The following is a 17,164-nucleotide window of genomic DNA, read 5'->3' as shown; positions in this document are numbered from 1 at the left end:
TGAATGTGTCGGGAATATGTGTCTTAGGAATGCTAGGTACTTGGCATGCACTCCTATGATGAGCCGAAGTTTGTTTCAAATGACATAAATTGGCATTTTTTTCATTCATTCTAGTTTCGTCAGGAAATAACGCCCGCTAGTTTACATGTATCGCCGCCAGTGCCAAGTCTCAATACAATACAGTACTAATACTAAGTCGTGATATGGATGTCATGCCAACAAGTGTCTCGGTCGTGGTGAAATGCTCAAGTAGATGGGATATAGATATCTTGTAGACTTGCATCATTGGGCAGACCAAGCTGCCAAATCAAAGTCCCCAATTTGCTCTCTCAGTATACGCTCCCGCGGAGACTCTTGTCCTCCTTTTCGGCTTGAGTCAGAGTTCTGCCGAGAGCTTGGCCCTCTTCCGGCTCAGCATCGACCTCGTCGCCATCCCAGTCCTGGGCGGTCCTGTTATGATCGCTATCAGAAGTCTCGTTGTCATGCTTGTCCTGCGGGTCTGGGTCGCTGTGATCATGATCGTGCTGATGGTGGTCGCAGTGCGGCGCATCCCCGAGCCTGTTGGCATAGGCGCCACGGCCCATGATGCTCCGGTCGCGCTTGTCACAATTCTTGGTTTCCTTGGTGCCATTGGTCCCATTGCCAATCGTAGTCGTAGTGGTGGCGACCGAATCGATATTTGTCTTGACATGATGACGACAGGGCTTGAGAGCATCGGTTGCTCCGTCTACTGTGGATGCTCCGGCCTTGGTTCGTGGCTCCGCAGTAACCGTCGCTGATAGATTGGAAGCCTTCAGTGACTGGAGCTTAGCACGGGCAATACGGCTGCGAGCCGTCTCATCCTCCGATGAGTCGGCGTCGCTGGTGTGGCCACTGTAGGTACCGCCAAAATCGCGGCCGACGTGCAGGAATGGTGGTTTGTTGTTGGGCGACTCAACCTGCGAGCGTAGACGAACATCCACCGAGATAAACGACGGCGTGCCATCGGGTGAGCTGACAACCTCATCACGTGCGCGATCGATGTCAATGGCAGGCTCTATCACAAGAGGGGTCCCGCTTGCATCTGCGCCTGATGCATCTCCGCTACCACCAGATTGAAAGCGGCGAGGTGCATTGGGTCTTCGGCTGACGATCGACGTAGATGATAGGGAAGTTGAAGACGAGCTTGTCAAGAGCTTTTTCTTGTTCAGGTACACGTCGGCTTCAGAAGCCGTCGATCCAGGCTCCTCTGTCCCATTCTTGACCGATCCTTGGCCGGAGTGAACACTAGTGGCCGGTGTTGAATTATCGTAGACGTTGGTGCCGTCCTGCTGGATAAGGTCTGCCAATGCTGATCGGATCTTGAAGTTTTTGTCGTGGTTGCAGCCGTTTGGACATCCGCCCCAGCGGCGAGGTGATGCTGTTGAGGACGAGGGTGCCGTAGACTTGACGCTAGTGTTGCCGTTGATGCTTCTGGCCGCGACTACGGCGCTGCCACTGGTAGCATCTTTCGCCTCTATCCTCTCCTTTTCCTTTTCCTTCTCCTTCTGGTGCTGAGCACGCTCTCTACGCAGCTCGGACCAGGTTCGAAGTTTGTTCTCGAGGTCGTACTTTCCAGTGCCTTCTCGTTGGCGCATAATTAGGAACTCGCAGTGGTTCACATTACGTAGATCCTCAAAGTACTCTACGCTGAAGTGGTACCACTTCATGAGGAAGACTCGTGACATGAGGCCGTGAGTCACCAGGACGCAGACGCTGGCAAAGTCTTCATCACCAAACTGGCGCCACAAGCTCTCGTTGAAACCGCTGACCCGGTCATAGGCGTCGGCAGCGCTCTCGCCGTTTGGGATGCGGTAGAAGAAGTGGCCATAGTCGGCGCGCTCCTGCCACATGCGTTCCATCTCGGCGCTACATGGCTGGAAGTTGCCAAAGTCTTGCTCGCGTAGCCTCGGCTCCTCGTACACCTTGATCTTCTCCCGCTTGAAGGGTGATGGGTCAGGTTCGTCGGCGGTCAGGGTGGCTAGAATTCCCTCAGTTGTCTCTCGGGTTCGGCGGTAGGGGGAGGTGAAGAATTGTAGCGTATCATCGGCGCGCAACAAAGAACGCAGACGACGTCCGGCTTCGTAGGCTTGTTGCCAGCCATCCTGGGTCAGTTTGACACGGTGGTCGGGAATCGTCTGGTGTATTTCGCGCTTCTTGTTTCCTTCCGACTGAGCGTGCCTGATAAGAATGATGAGGCGGGGCTTTGCCATGGTGAATGTGCGCCGCAACGTCGATGGCGCTCGTTACTTTCAGGTGCTCCGATTAAATCTGCGAAATGTGACGTCAGTTCATGGGGCTTCAACAGGGACCTGAATGCAAAAGGCACGCGAGCGATCCACTGGGCGTTTGGCTTAGTAGTGCTTACATTGTGATGGGCTGCCCGGGCTGGTGTGGCAGTTCCCGAAGTTGAAACGAATAAATCGGCGACCTCCGGCTTTTGTCGTGTGCGTAAGTAAAAGTAAAGGCAGCAGGTTTGGTTTGTAAAAGGTTGGCTTCCCGTAAAGTAGTGAGAGGGGATGATGTGGTCTTCTTGTTGTGTAATTCAAAGCAAAAAAGCAAAACAACCCGGCAGACGGAATCGTTCGAGTGCAAGTTAGTTGTTGGGTAGGTATGTATGCAGCCAAGGGAGGTGAGCGGATGAAGTCGCTGTGATTGATTGATTGCTAATAGACTCTGTTGGTGTGGTGCCACTTGTGAGGAGCAACGAGTAACGGACGGGGGACGATTTCAGCTACGCCTCGGCGGTCCACAACATGTAGGTACGGCGAAACGGTCAGATGTCGTCTAAAAGTTGTCGAGGTGTGTGCCTGTTTGCAAACCCTGGTGCTACTGGCTCGGTTGAAAATTATACGAGTCTTGGACCCTGAGTATTGCGTGCGTGCGGTATGGTGAAGCAAGATGGCTTTTTTTTTCATCTGTGAAACATGGAATGGGATTCATTTCCATTTGTTTTTGACTTACCTTTTTTTTTAATAAAGAAAATCCAGCAAATAATGTCTTTGCCCCTCCATGGAACCCCTACCCCATTACCCCTTGTCTTGAGTGTGAACTACATTACTACGGTAGATATGCGACTAGCTTGGGAAGGAGCTCCACTGTCCGATAACCGGAAACTGTGAAGAGAGAAAGGGCGCAAGAGAAACGGAGCAGGGAACAAATTGTAAACACGTCCAGATTCAGTAGGAACAGAGTAGTCTATTCTTGCCATTGCCAGTGGATTCCGAGAACATGGTACTGGATGCCTGCCTAATATAGATACAGCCCCCTCTCAGATACCCGTCATAAAATAGGTACCTACCTACCTAGGTAGCAGGACAAGGGCGGCCGTTTGACTTTCTTATCCTTCCTCCATGTCAAAAAGAACAAGACAAAATGGAATATGACAGTCGGGCAGAATGAGAACCAGAGGAAGTAGCTCGGACACCTCGTTACAACCTACGTACCTACCTAGGTACGCAATACTGATGATGCACTAGACTGACTGATACCTTACTAAATACTACGTACAGACAGCACCTCACCTTCCATCGGAAACTCGTCCCCTGCGCAGCTGCGACAAAGTACCACACTGGTGGTTACCATATTGTAGATCCTTGTCCCGAACCGGTCGGCTGCCTGCCGCCCGAAGTACCCTGAACCAAGGATGGGCTCCATTAATGGCTTGGCCTCCACTACTATTTGTAGCTGGACGGCAGGCGAATTTTTAGAGTTGTCGGGGCCTTGTCATTTGTAACAGACGTTCCGCGTGAGGCTCCTTGTGTCATTTTTTGGTTGCCTCTCCCTTTTTTTTTTTTTTTTTTTTTTTTTTTTTTTTTTTTTTTCTTTCTATTTTTTATCAGCGTCCCGACCACAATCTATCCGTTCCAATCGTCCGTTTACCGCCGCTCGCCCCATTCCAATCACGCCATTCTGCAGGGTGGCAGCACCAACAAGGCCGCCAAATTCTGACCATTGAATGTGCAGCTTTTGCAAGACTCCCAACACCAACAACACATAGCATCCTTCCCAGTGGCCAGCCTGACACGCGCCTTGCCGCCCTCTTGAGGTCGTGTTGGTGCTTTGCCGTGACCAAAAGGCTGCCCAGGGGCTCCACCACCACTACACCCCCAGAATCTGGCCTTGTGCGCCCATGACATGAGTGACATGACACAATAGTTTGGCTTTGTCGAAAAGGTCTAGAACAACCCACACACATCACACCGGCCTGCGCCAACCCCAGGCGACGCGCAGCTGTTACCAAAAAAAAAAAAAAAAAAAAAAAAAAAACAATTCCATCCTGAAGAAGAAGAAGAATTACGCGCGCGCGCGTTTAATCACATTCCTCGTCCCCTGCACGCGCACTTGCGCATGTGTGTGATCGATCCAAGGCAAAGCAACCCCAACAAGAAACAAAAAAAGAAAGAAAAGGATTTTTTTTTGTCTCTTTTTTAACGGCCGCCCGAAACAACATTTAACCCACAATGTCTGGCGAGGGACCGGAAAGTGTCCCGACGTCGGCCGACCCGCGCTCCAAACGCCCGACCAAGAAGCGCGCCCTGACCCCGGTCTCGGAGCAGGCCGCGCACCTCGACGCCCTTTTCGCCAAGCCCGACCAGGAGATACGCTTCCCGACCGGCGACAAGAAGCCTAGGCTCGCCGCTCCCCCCGAGATCGTCACCAACGTCCAGGGCTCCAGCGCCGGTGCCGGCTCGGGCGAGTTCCACGTCTACAAGGCCAGCAGGCGGCGTGAGAATGAGCGCCTCAGGGTCATGGACGAGGAGTTGAAGAAGGAGCAGGAGAAGCAAGAGTTTGAGAGGAGGAGGGCGGAGAATGGGACCAAGGACGACGAAAAGACGAGGAAGAACAGGGAGAAGAGGGAAAAGAAAAAGGCCGCAAAGCTTCGGGCTATACAGGCCGACAAGTCAAAGTCGAATACAGAGGCGGCCAAAGCTGCGAAAAGTGGTGGCGATGATAGCGGTGACGGTGATGGCGGTGGCGATGGCAAAAATGAAGGCTCCGATGCTGGTCTGCAGCCCATCAGTGCCGTCATGGCGGCGGCCGCAGAGACGGCTAGAGCCGAGGCCAGCAATGGGAACGGTACCCCAGGCTCTGCACAGACTCCCGGTATAGTGATACACGACGATGACTGAAATAATATGATGCCCTTGAGACGTTGATCGCATTTACAGCATGCTCCAGGAAGCACAGGCCATGAGGGAATTCTATCACTAAACAGTGGCCTTTTTGTCTACCTTGAACTCCAGCATCGGCACCTACCAGTCAAACACAATGGGGTGCCAGCTTTCAGCACATCCTCCTCCTACTTTTTTATTTTATTTTTCCGAAGTAGTTTGAGCAACTGAGGACGAGCTTCATGCCAAATCCGAACCGAGTTTTTCCATGGGGAAACGCGCTGTTTCTTAGTCTAAATATTGTCTAATCATCGCCTCCAGTCATACCGGTTCCGACTCCTGGCTGTGCCTTCTTTGCGCTGCAAATATCATCGACTCTCAGGAGCAGACATGCGGCCTAATCGCTAGTCAGTACGTGCTTGTCAAATGTTGGGATAGGGTGTAAATATAGCAAAATAAAAACATGATGACAGTAATAAAAAGCCATCATATAAATCAGACTTACCTCGATTGCCGTCTTCATACTCTGCACCTTGATGGCCTCGGGCTCCCAGACGCCGTACTCCTTCATGTCGGCCAGGCCACCAGTGTCTCCGTTGATGCCCCAAGAGCTTTTGCTCTCTGCATGCTTGGCGCGCAGATCGGTAAGGACTCGCACAGGACTGGCGCCGGCATTCTGTACGAGAGTGCGGGGGATGACCTCGAGCGCCTCTGCCACGGCGCGGTATGGCCATTGCTGGACTCCCTCGATGCTCTTGGCCAGCTGACCCAGACGGACAGAGACGGCCATCTCGGTGGCACCACCACCTGGTGACAGGCGCGGGTGGAACATGACGTTGCGAGCCACGCCCATGGCATCCTGCAGGTTGCGCTCGATCTCGTTGAGGATGTCTTTTGACGGACCACGGAGAAGCACCGTGCATGCCTTGGGGGTGTTGCACTTGGTCAGGAAGGTAAAGTACTCGTCGCCAATCTTTTCGATCTCAAAGAGACCACATTGTGTCCCAACGTCCGACTCTTGCAGATCCTCCACCCGGTTGACAATCGTGGCTCCCGTTGCCCTCGCTATGCGGTTGTTGTCTGTCTTGCGCACACGCCTCAGGGCGGTGACGTTGGCCTTCATGAAGTAGTGCTGTGCCAAGTCGGAGACGCCCTTCTCGGTAATCACCAGGTCGGGCTTGAGCTCTAGGATGTGCTTGCACATGGCCTCAACCTGCTCCTCCTCGATCTGAAGAATCCTGTTCCAGTCCTCCTCCTTGGTGATCTCGATCTGCGTCTGAGACTCGCCCTTCTTGTACTCGAGCGGGCAGTCAAGTAGGATGATGCGGGGGTTCTCGATTCGCCTGCGCATCTTGGGATGCGTAATGTCCTTGTTGAGCATGACACCGTCCAAGACCTTGCTGTCCTCGATCTCGCCTCCAGGCACCTTCTCGATACGCGCATACCGCTTGATATCCACCTCCCGCTTTCCACTGCCGGCCTCCCAAGTTACGGTGCGGACTGCCTTCAGCGCGAGGCTGCACATGAGTTTGGACCATCTTGATACGAACTTTGTGCCGATGGAAGAGGATATCAGCTGATACATGGCCTCGTCATCGTTGATATCTATCGGTGTTGAGATCTCGTCGATGATCTCCAGGGCATCCTTGAGAGCGCGCTTGAAAGCCGAGATGATGACGACAGGGTGGATGTTGCGCTCCAGCTGGGGCAGGGCTTGGGCCAGAATCTCACCGCCGAGGATGATGACGGATGTTGTACCATCACCGACCTCCTCGTCCTGTGTCCGGCTCAGCTCAATCATACTCTTGGCGGCGGGGTGCGATACCTCGATCTCTCGCAAGATGGCGTGGCCGTCGTTGGTGAGGACGATGCCGCCCATAGGGTCGAGCAGCATCTTAAGCATGGCCTTGGGGCCCAGGCATGATCGGATAATGTCGGCGACGCTGTTTGAGTGGGGGTGTTGGTCTTTGGTCAGCTGTGTTTGTTTCCTTTTCGCGGTGTAGTAGGAACACCGAGGGGACTTTGGGGAGGCGGCGACGAGCTCACATTTTTGCTGCTGCAATGTTTGACAACTGTGCTTTCCTCCCGGTCTGCCTCTCACCACCACTCTGGGTGTCTATGAGGAGCCTGCTGTCAGTCACTAAAACATGTTGCGAGAATGCGACTGCGGAGTAGTATCAAGACGTACTCATCACCACGACTGGAGCCTGCATTTTGAAGAGGCCGAGGTGGGGGTAAGGACCCTAGAGCGGTCGATTAAAAAAAGTAAATGGGCGCCTGGCAAGTCAAATAACAAACCGGCCTGTGAACGTGTACCGGATCTTTTGAAAAGTTGCGAATGGTTTTTTCTATGTTTTTGCGCAGGTCGCAATTTTAACGGTGCAACCAAACGGGCGGGCGGGCGAAAAAAAAATCCTGAGCTCTTGGAAAGCCGCTGCACGTCAAATTGAGCTCCTTCGACAAAGCTCCAAACGAGGCGGCGACGAAGAAGCGGTTTACTGCTTCAAGGTGGGGGTGGGGAACAGTGATTCTCCGAGCTCCGGTGTGATCCTGGCTATCAACCGACTCCATTGTATGTTATTCTTTTGTCGCCATGAGAATATTTCGTTTTCTGCCGTAAATAAAGTTTTATTGACTAAATTTATGTACCTTGAACAGCGTTTAATCGACAACTCTCACGAATACCCGGATTATTCGATGCCAGAAGCGCCACGGCTGTACCATATCAGTGCAAAGCTCCAGGTCCTGCCGCAATAGGACTGAGTGAGGATGGTGCAGGGTAAGTGAGTTGGCAAAGCCTAATAAACGCAGATGTGCAGTCACGGTACATATCACAGCATCTGATGGCTTCTGGAGTGAATGACAGCGGGATCCCTTGATCATAATACTTTGTCTTGTCGGAACTCTGCCATTTGTTTTGTTCTTGAATAAGCAAATCATCGTGGAAACAATGTCTCGCGGTGCTGATCGTCAAGCAGCAACAATTAGTGTCCATCAAGAGCTCATGAAAAAGATAGTCAAGCACCAACTCCCTGGACAACATGTTATACAGATTCCAAAGTCTGGAATGTGAACAAGTTTGGGCTATGTCACCAACCAAAGCATTCCCTTGTTCAACGTAAGACTATGATATTTTAAATATGTGAATGCCCCTTAAGAGCTGCTAAGGGTCTAAACTGGTATCCGCTAGTGTATCCTGCACAACTTGCCACAAAAGACAACGAGGATGCCATCAGTGTCTAATACAAGTTCCCACAAGCTAGACTGTGTATAGTTTGTACACTGCATAACACTTCCAGTGTTGGACAACATAATATATATCTGACAGACCTCCGGCCCGGAACACAAACTAAAATCTGCAGAGTATCACAAAAGGCACTAGTCATTTTCTGCATCATACTGCCCAGAACATGCAGTGAGACACAGGACTTTTCCAGGCTCTTTTTTCTCCCGAGTTCGATCCCAAATCCAGCTGTGATACAGCAAGCAGCATAACACTTCGGCCGTGTTACCCTTTAGTGTACCGTCATACCCTTGTGGTATGTTCTCCGAAGCCAAGAGAGTCCCATAACACCGACCAGACTCGGCCGCTGTGCTTGCTGCAGTGCTGCACTATCTTCAGAAAATGTTACACGATACCAGCACTCAACTTTCACATGGAAAGTCCCGGTACTGCGGGCACCGGCCCATATCGGCCACGACCATCACACTAGTAACACCGTCGCTCCTTATCACTGAGGACATACATGCGCCATATAAATTCTCTAGTATAGGGAAAGCACTGGGGTGAATACAACCCACATTGGGCAACCATTTAGCCGTGAAACTGGACAAGCGGTTGACTTAAGGATACAGGTAGGATTGGAAACATTCTTATCTCACACACTGTGATACCCAGTGTTTGTGCAAGCCTCAACACCCACGATTGAACATCCCTAATTGGTGAACATGGGCACTGTCAGGCTATCACGTTGGTATGCTTGCCACAACAAGCCAGTCAAGGACAACGGGCAAATGTTCTGTTGGGGTTCAATCGAACATGTCATCTCCGATGTGAAGACATCATCAAAGGACGGAGTCGGCAGGCAGCGGAGAGACTTCCCTCCGATATGGCCCGCGATCAAGTATCTCCGACACTTCCCTGCATGCTCGTACACGTATCACTTCTTATGTTGCAAATCGTGTTTCTTTGGGCCATAGCTTCAAGGGCCCTAGAAAACAAAAAGAAACCGTGGTCAGAATTCCTTCCACCCTCACCGACGCACACCGTAACTGAACCCTTGCCTAGCGTGCCTTTGCTTACAAGCTCTTCGGTCTTTGTCGATCTCTTGTTCCTTTCGGCTAGTGTAATGTAAGCCGGCGGCGCAGTGAGATTAACCTGCACCTCTCTCTCGTCACATGAGTCCTGGTATGGAAAGGGGGGGTATAACCCTGGGACATATGGAACGAGTATGTAAGAGCAAAGGGGCAAAATAATCACCTTGTCGGCCAATCGATTGCACAATGCGGCGTTATGATATCCAAGACAAACATAAACCAGATGTGTGGAAGCATGGCATGGGTTGTTGGGCACCTTGAGATTGAGACTGGGCCGTACCAGACTATTGGAAATCAACTAATAACAACATACCTTGCTTGGCTCACGCTCTGGACACACAGTAAGCACACCAGTCCCTCCGATCCCTCGTGGCAACATATCTCCGATAGGAGATTTTGGTGTAAGTTCGTTGGGGTACAAAGTCAATACCAGAGTCTAGGCCACTGTGTAAACATCCAGGTTGTAGGAACCTCGCGTAATGACAAGAAGGATGAGCTCGCATCCTAAGGCCGTCGGACTGAGGCTCAGGAGGCCGACATGATCCACCCGCGCGGGTCGTAGCAAAAAAGACGTTCAAGCAACACACGCCAGCCAGGGCCTGGGCCCAGCCGGGACCGATGATGTGGTTTGGAGCCCCCCATGACCATGTTTGGAAGGGTCTGACTGTGCCGCACACGTTTTTTTTTTTTTTTTTTTTTTTTTCCCCTTGGGCCCAGAATCCACAGATAACATTATAACAGACCGAACAAGCTGAGTTTTTTTTTTAAGTCGCCGACAGCATGATTGGCCACATCCGGCAGTGCTGGAAGAAGACAAATTTCCAGCCAAGACCCCACAAAGCAGCTGGGTAAGCAAACAGCTGGAAGATTGCGCATGGCAAACAGGGGTCGTCCAACAGAACGGTTGGTCCAGCCTTTCCAAATACGACAGGGTTCAGCTGTGATCAATAAGGAGGCACAGGATGCAGAGATTTTCACAAACTGTAAATGTATTCGCTACAGTGTGACGGCCAGCTGCATGAGGTGAGCGATAGCGTCGGCGGGAAGCCATACTGCTTCTGGTTGAGGATGCATGAGGCTCAGACAGTAGACACCCGTCAGAGAACAAATGGGCGCACTCGGAGACTTGGTCAGTTCGGTGTTCGGATGTGTTCATCATCCCCGTGTGGTCACATTGGCTACCTGTTCTTTAGGTCGGTTCATGTCATGCCCCTAGCTGTGTCCTTGTCAACATTTTTCTCTGCTGGGGACTGATTACTGAACCGAAGTCTGTATGTTTACTTGCGTAAATGCTACTTCGCAACAACCTAGGTAGAGAAACCCTTGGCTTCACTAAAATGCGGGGATGATAGATGATGGGGCGGGCCTAATGCCAAGTTTTAAACCTGGGAAGGCAGCATTCGCCCCTCTCAAAATATACAGGTATTTACGGAATGAACTTAATTACAGTAGATGTCCATAGAAAAAAGTGCGTACATACTTTTAGAAGCAATGCATTGTAGAAAAGCCTGAAATTTTATTCTATCAGAAAAGAAAAAAAAATCTTGGTGGCCAACTACATCTTTGCCCGTTCCTACGGGAATATACGGCCATAATGGCAAACTAACAGCCACTGTTTGGTGGTACTGGTAAGGAACAAAAACCTGACATAAACTTGTGCATTCACCATCATATATCCCCAACTAAGTGTCAGCCAGATTCCCACCCATGACAGCAAGACAAACAAAAAAAAAAAAAAAAAAAAAAAAAAAAAACGGCTTTGAGGTCGTAATGATTGCGAGGGAAATAAATACAAAGCCCTTGTAAGCTCTGAGATGTTAGCATTATCTCGACTATTTGTGGTAAGAGCCACGGTAAGAGCCACGGTAAGAGCCATGATCAGGGTCACGGTAAAGGCCCCGATCATAGTCCCGATCATCGCCGGAATCATTGCCGGAATCATAGCCGTGATCATTGTCGTGGTTATTGCCATTATCGCCGCCGAAATGGAATTTACAAAACATGATACAATTGTTGAGACCGTAGATTGCTTGCGGAATCGAGAGGCTGCCAAAGACAAGCCCTCCAGCAATACAAATATTCAAGCATTGTTTGTATGTTAATCCTCGGCGCTCAATGTGGTGGGATGCTTCAGAATATTCTGGAGGAGCAGCGATGGCGCCACAGGCGAGAAGAATTGCAGAAACAGACGAAAAACGCATTTCTTCGGTATTTGAAACAAAACAAAAAAGGCAAAAAGGGGATATATCTTTAGAAGTGGGTATGAAAATAGTTGCACAGCTAAAAACAGCGAGCAAAACCAATTAAAAGGGCAACAGAAAATAAGAGTAAAAGCGAGACATAGAACAAGTTGAACAGAATGATAGATATAAATATGAGTCGGTTGGATTAAAACAAAGTGAGAAATTAGAAATTACATATCAAAATACCTGAAGTTTGGTAATTCCCCTTTATCATGTTATATTTTATGGTGAAAATTGCTGCATGATGCTTTTGTCCCTTTCAGCACATAAACCCGACTTTGTCACCGAACATTTGCTAATTTATATGCACAAGTGAGTAGTTTAATGCGCCTGAGCCAACATGGCATTAGAAAAAAGCTGTCCATATATTAATTTCATATTAACCAAATGACTAGCACTGCACCATATCCTCTCTCGCGGTCAAATCGCCAAAATGGCCCTGCAGTATTAATGTGTGTACCACAATGTACGAAGTAGGCCAAGTAGCTCGCTCATGCCGTAGGCTGAGTCTCGAATTGCTTTAAATCATCATCATTCACTTGTGAAAATCTATTCCATCTCTGGACAGCCGCCGTAACCCAACTCAAGCTTGCAAGCAATGGGGACAAACAACTTTCATGGGGTCGGCTTCTCCATCCACTACGTATACGACATGACCAGGGGAGGGGGTGGCTTTCGCAATTCTACAGTTCTTTTTTTTTTTTTTTTTTTTTTTTTTTTTTTTTTTTTTTTTTTTTTTTTTTTTTTTTTTGTCTCCGTAATTTTTGTCAATGGAAGATAAAGCTGGCTCGGCTGTGCAAGGGCTTGTAGGGTCAAGTTAAACCCAGTCATCCCCTGACTGCCGCGCACGCAATATCGCTTCATGCTCGGCCTCGGAGTTTGTACCAATAACGCAAAGGGTTGGCTTAAATAAGAACAAAAAAAAAAAAAAAAAAACTGGTTTCTACATCTGCTATTTTTGAATTCCCCCATGCAACAGTAGCATTTACGACTTTGCCATTGCCACTACAATTTGAGGAAGGTCACCTTATAACTTTGTTGAAAAGTTTTCTTTATCGTTGCTTTTCCAGGTAAAGAAACGTCCTCTTTCAGATAAGTTGGATTCGTATTCTTTGAATTGTTAATTGTCTTGCGCTGGTGAAAGCTTTGCAATTCGATTGGTTGTTGGCTGCCCCTTGTCGTTTCCTGCTTCCCGCTAGAGAAACCCGGAGCTGACGATGTTTTCGTTTGATGACCTTGCGAGCCAGAGTAGGGATGGATAGGCTCAGGCGACTCAAAAACCTACTGGTAGAAACTTTCAAACAATCAAGGGCAAATATTTGATATAATTATGCCGAATGTTCGAGTTGGCTTATTCCATGTCTCGAGGTCATCCCCATCAATGTTCCTGATAGGAGAGGGAGAGAGAGAGGTTCGCTCACTCAGACCTGGGTGGGTACTGATAGTACAACGTCTCGTCCTCTTGTCTGATCAGCCGCTCGGCCTTGGCAGAAAAGGCTATCTGGGCATGATGCCCACGATTGATGGCTATTGGAGTTGTTTACTTCCGATTTTGATAGAAACTCCGGCAGGCAGTCTGTTAAGCTGCTCTGCCTATATTAACCTGTCCTGGGGTTTTTTTTTGGAGCTAGTGATGCCCTCCCAGGGATACTTACTTGGATACTATGGCCACCTGCTTTATTCAGACCCACTTGATTGTCTGTTGATTTTCTCGGCGTGTGATGAAGATCAAGTAGCGTGCATCTCATCACTTTTGCGCTAAGTTGGCTCAGGTGTCATTCGTGTGTGGAGACGAGAACAAGTCCCGGTGCTTGCTACGCTCGGTGTAACCGCGAAGGTAAAAAGCAAGCCATCGTGAAGAGCCATTTTGAAATAGTTTAAAAAAAAAAAAAAAAGCCTCCCGCTTTTTGCACTGATTTCATCTGACAAATTAAGCTAGGTTCGTCACCGACTCTAAAAAAAAAATTGTTCACCGTTCAATGGGCGACACTTTATCCTCACGCAAGGGGGAGGCGCGCTATGAGGACACCAGCCCTACAACCGTCGAGCCCGGCCCAGAAATATTGGGACCGGTTGACGGATGTGCCTGGCAAAGGGTCTGAGCGATAGTTACCAAGACATCATCAATCAACTGTTGCATATTTTGCAATTCAATGCAAGCAAGCAAGAACAAAGAACAGCCCTGGGGGCGACGGCTTTGGACGGTTCATCATCGGTTGGATGACTATAATATCACAGCCTATTAAACATCCGAGCAAAGGATTATTACTCTCACCCTTGCAGCTATCTCCAGTTGTTGCCGTCCGTTGGTCTACCAGGGGTGGGGGTTCCATTATAACTCCTACGATAGATACTAAGCACAAGTACCCAATGAATCTCCTCCCGAGACCTTGCCCCAGGGTGGCTTGTTTAGATTTCCTCCCCTTGATGGCACCGCGCGCCGGCAGGCAATTAGGCTGCCCAAAGGGGTTTGGTATCCGATGGCGTTTAGACCAGGGCGGGCGCCTCGCCAATCATAAACCAAGCCGCGCCGTGGAATGCACTACGAAAGAGTTGCCGAATTCAGCAGGCATGACGAACGTCGGTTAGCACGACGGATCAAACCTATACTTATTGTTGTAAGACGGAATTTAAGAGGGAAAAGATATCAAGAGATGATTGATAGGAATATTTGACACGCGAAGTAGGAGATGCATATCTTCATATTTCCTTATATATTATTAATTATATTTTTATTTCATTTTCGGTCGAGGTAGACAAAGCACTGGGGGCAGCTGAATGGTTTCGCAAAATCAAGTTCCGAGATGGGCTTAGCGCTCAACATTTTGGAGAATGCCATCGTCATGATTAATTCCATACACCACCAGCTCAGCTGACAGGCGTCAACTGCACGACCCATCGTCGCAGGTAAGAACAAACAGCTCCTCGCTTCAGCCACCTGAAGCTAGCGCAGGATGAGGTGAAAGACCGGGGTCCATTCTAGCCCTAGGCGTCGGGAATAGCTAGCAGGCGCTCAGTCCTGTTTTTTTTCCCCCCCTTTGATTTCCATCTTCTTCTTTTCCCCTGTCTTTTACAACCTCGTTGAATTGGAGTTTTTTTTTTATGACGTTGTAAAAACAGGCGACATTGCCTAGAATTTCAACCTCCCAAACGCTCACATTGGATAATGCACATCAAGAGAGAAAGAGAAGAAACAGAAAAACAAAGAGAAAAAAAAAAAAGAAAAAAAAAGAGCCAAGCGTTAACTGCCCACTTTCTGCGGACAATCCCGCTCCAAATTTGCTGTTGGTATGGGGCTGGGTGGAGCGCACGTCCCTCTATCCCCTTCCCCCCAAGCCCCCTCCCCCGCACAAACTACCACGTACAAACCCGATCCCAGTCCTAAATTGCTAGGATGGCCATCACAAAAAGAAAAATTGAGGTCGAAGTGTAGGTAGGGTTTTTGCTTGCTTTGCTTCGTATTGGGTACGATCAAAGGGTTGCTAGTCTAGATCAACCTAGTGGATCACGATGTCCATGATACGACGGGTTACTGATCGTTCGACTCACCTGCGGCTACCCGATATTACGATGAGAAGCATGAGCAATCAAGATCAAAGTCGGACAGCAGAGGAGCGGGAATCGTGCTTCAATAACGAAGCCACTTATTGATTTTGCTTCTTTCTTTTTTCTCCCAACCTCGCTTATCAAGTAGCGGCTCAGAAGGCTCCTATGGCATCTTGGAACGGTTCTTGTCCGCTCACAAAAAGAAAAAAAAATATGGACAGAATGAGAAGCAAAGAATGTGCAATAAAAAAGAAAATAGCTCAACTCAACAAGCGTTATACTCCGGAAGTTATTATAAACGTTGTAATTATGTCTCAAAATGCAGCAGGTTCTTATAATCTTGGCCGAGGTTGAGACGCAAGCCACCCCTTGTTCCAGGCAAGGTCGACTGCCAGGGTTGTATATCGTATTTACAAATCACGCATCTTGTCGCCGTGACAGAGAATACATGTCGCAAATCTCGTCTGCAAAGCCACCCGTATGCAAGATGCCTAGAGGAAAATTCCAGACCAAGTACGCCTTATTGTCTCTTATACAATCTTGTTTGAACAGATCCACTCACTGTATGCTTGTTTCATGGGCCAACCCTTTACAAATCACGTAAACAAGCTGCAGGGCAGGCGAGACAGATAGCTGCACCTCGTCTCCTGTACTACTCAATATGTCTTTTGCCGACGGATACATATTTTGTCGATGGTGCCATCAAGAGTGTATACATATATGTAGCATTGTGACCAGGTACCTCCATCCAGTACACGCTTTGTAATACGAAGTAGATCCAAGGTGGTACTTCGTAAATGCTGGTCATAAGAACATTGACGAGTGACTTATCGGCAACCGGAAACTGTGGATTTTTTTCTTTCTCCATTTTGAAGGATACCAAAGAAGGGGAGAAAAGTGAGAAAGATTGAAAGATAAGAGCGGACGGCGACAAGGGTTATCAGCCAGGGGAAAATGAAAATGCCCGTAGGTGGAGTTCTTCTGGTCGGCTTCCCCTCAAGCCTGCATGCAAGTTGTCTGTAGATAGGGTCTGGTCTGGGTTTGGGGGTTTATCAATAATTTCCTGGCTGAAATATCCGATGCTTGGCGAAGATTTAGAACGGATTTTTTTGATTTTTTTTTCTAAAAAAAATATAAAAAAAAGAAGCATCAAGATGAGTAGATTAAAACGAAAATTTTTCTTCGCGAGTGGCAAATGGACCAACTTAGCAGTTGGGGGGCGAATAGCCTGTCTTGTTTTGTCTTGCCTGACTGTCCTTTGGTCCGTACTGTTTGAGGGTCACCCCCCATCAATGACGAGCCTAATAGATAAACAGAAAATTTTCGCTGAAGAGGTAGGGTGAGGCGACACGCGGCTTCTCCTCTTTTTTTCCCTTCTTCCTCAACCACCCTCCTCTCTCCAGACTGCACAAGAGATCGATCAAACTCGACGACGCTACTGCGTGAGGCCCGGCGACGGGGACCATAGGATTCTGCAGGGTGGTGTGGGGTGCTGCTGCTGCCTTTCTGCGACTCTGCAACTCTGGCTACATATGTAACCAAATACCTCTTGCAATCAGGTTGTCGGGAGAAACAGGATGGACATTTGTGTGCCCCTTACTACGCTACTGTCAAATGATCGTCGGTTTATCCGCCTCAGGTGGGCAAGCGTAACAAAAAGATGAGGGTTGTCTTTTTCCAAATATCACGAATCTCGTTGGTTAAGGGGAAGCGGAGAACCAGTCAAAGGAACAGATAAAAGGGGATGGATGCATGAAGCACCCCAAGCTAAACCGTTTTGACCACGACCTGCATTATGCTGTGCGAGCCAACTGCAGGTGTCTTTTCTGCCAAAGGTGCTGATATCTAGAGGAGGAAGGTCCAAAATCTAAGGCCAAGTAAGGTAAGGTACCTACCCTACCTACCTTATGTAAAGTAAGCTTGGGT

At 48.9% G+C, this 17,164-nt stretch overlaps 5 protein-coding genes across 5 annotated transcripts; 2 read left to right on the top strand and 3 right to left on the bottom strand.

Moving 5' to 3' along the window:
* Window positions 1–58: 58 nt before the first annotated feature.
* On the top strand, window positions 59–779 carry PgNI_05695 (uncharacterized protein; the record flags this gene model as incomplete). The annotated part of the gene is made up of 2 exons (XM_031125726.1): window positions 59–68; window positions 334–779. The coding sequence occupies 2 exons, from the start codon at window positions 59–61 to the stop codon at window positions 777–779; spliced, it is 456 nt and encodes a 151-aa protein (XP_030983101.1).
* On the bottom strand, window positions 330–2,231 carry PgNI_05694 (uncharacterized protein; the record flags this gene model as incomplete). The annotated part of the gene is made up of 1 exon (XM_031125725.1): window positions 330–2,231. One exon carries the CDS (start codon window positions 2,229–2,231, stop codon window positions 330–332), a length of 1,902 nt encoding a protein of 633 aa, XP_030983102.1.
* A 1,307-nt stretch (window positions 2,232–3,538) lies between these two features.
* Window positions 3,539–4,152, bottom strand: PgNI_05693 (uncharacterized protein; the record flags this gene model as incomplete). The annotated part of the gene is made up of 2 exons (XM_031125724.1): window positions 3,539–3,695; window positions 4,121–4,152. 2 exons carry the CDS (start codon window positions 4,150–4,152, stop codon window positions 3,539–3,541), a joined length of 189 nt encoding a protein of 62 aa, XP_030983099.1.
* Window positions 4,153–4,287: 135 nt separating this feature from the next.
* PgNI_05691 (uncharacterized protein) lies at window positions 4,288–7,567 on the bottom strand. Its single transcript, XM_031125722.1, has 4 exons — window positions 7,321–7,567; window positions 7,179–7,248; window positions 5,638–7,075; window positions 4,288–5,529 (listed from the first exon to the last, which is right to left on the bottom strand). Exons 1-4 carry the CDS (start codon window positions 7,343–7,345, stop codon window positions 5,437–5,439), a joined length of 1,626 nt encoding a protein of 541 aa, XP_030983097.1. The 5' UTR covers window positions 7,346–7,567; the 3' UTR covers window positions 4,288–5,436.
* Window positions 4,482–5,150, top strand: PgNI_05692 (uncharacterized protein; the record flags this gene model as incomplete). The annotated part of the gene is made up of 1 exon (XM_031125723.1): window positions 4,482–5,150. One exon carries the CDS (start codon window positions 4,482–4,484, stop codon window positions 5,148–5,150), a length of 669 nt encoding a protein of 222 aa, XP_030983100.1.
* Window positions 7,568–17,164: the final 9,597 nt, after the last annotated feature.

This window comes from Pyricularia grisea, chromosome I (assembly GCF_004355905.1).
Source record: "Pyricularia grisea strain NI907 chromosome I, whole genome shotgun sequence".
In the NCBI taxonomy this organism is placed as follows: Eukaryota; Fungi; Ascomycota; class Sordariomycetes; order Magnaporthales; family Pyriculariaceae; genus Pyricularia; species Pyricularia grisea.
This window is presented reverse-complemented; position numbering and strand designations above follow the sequence as displayed.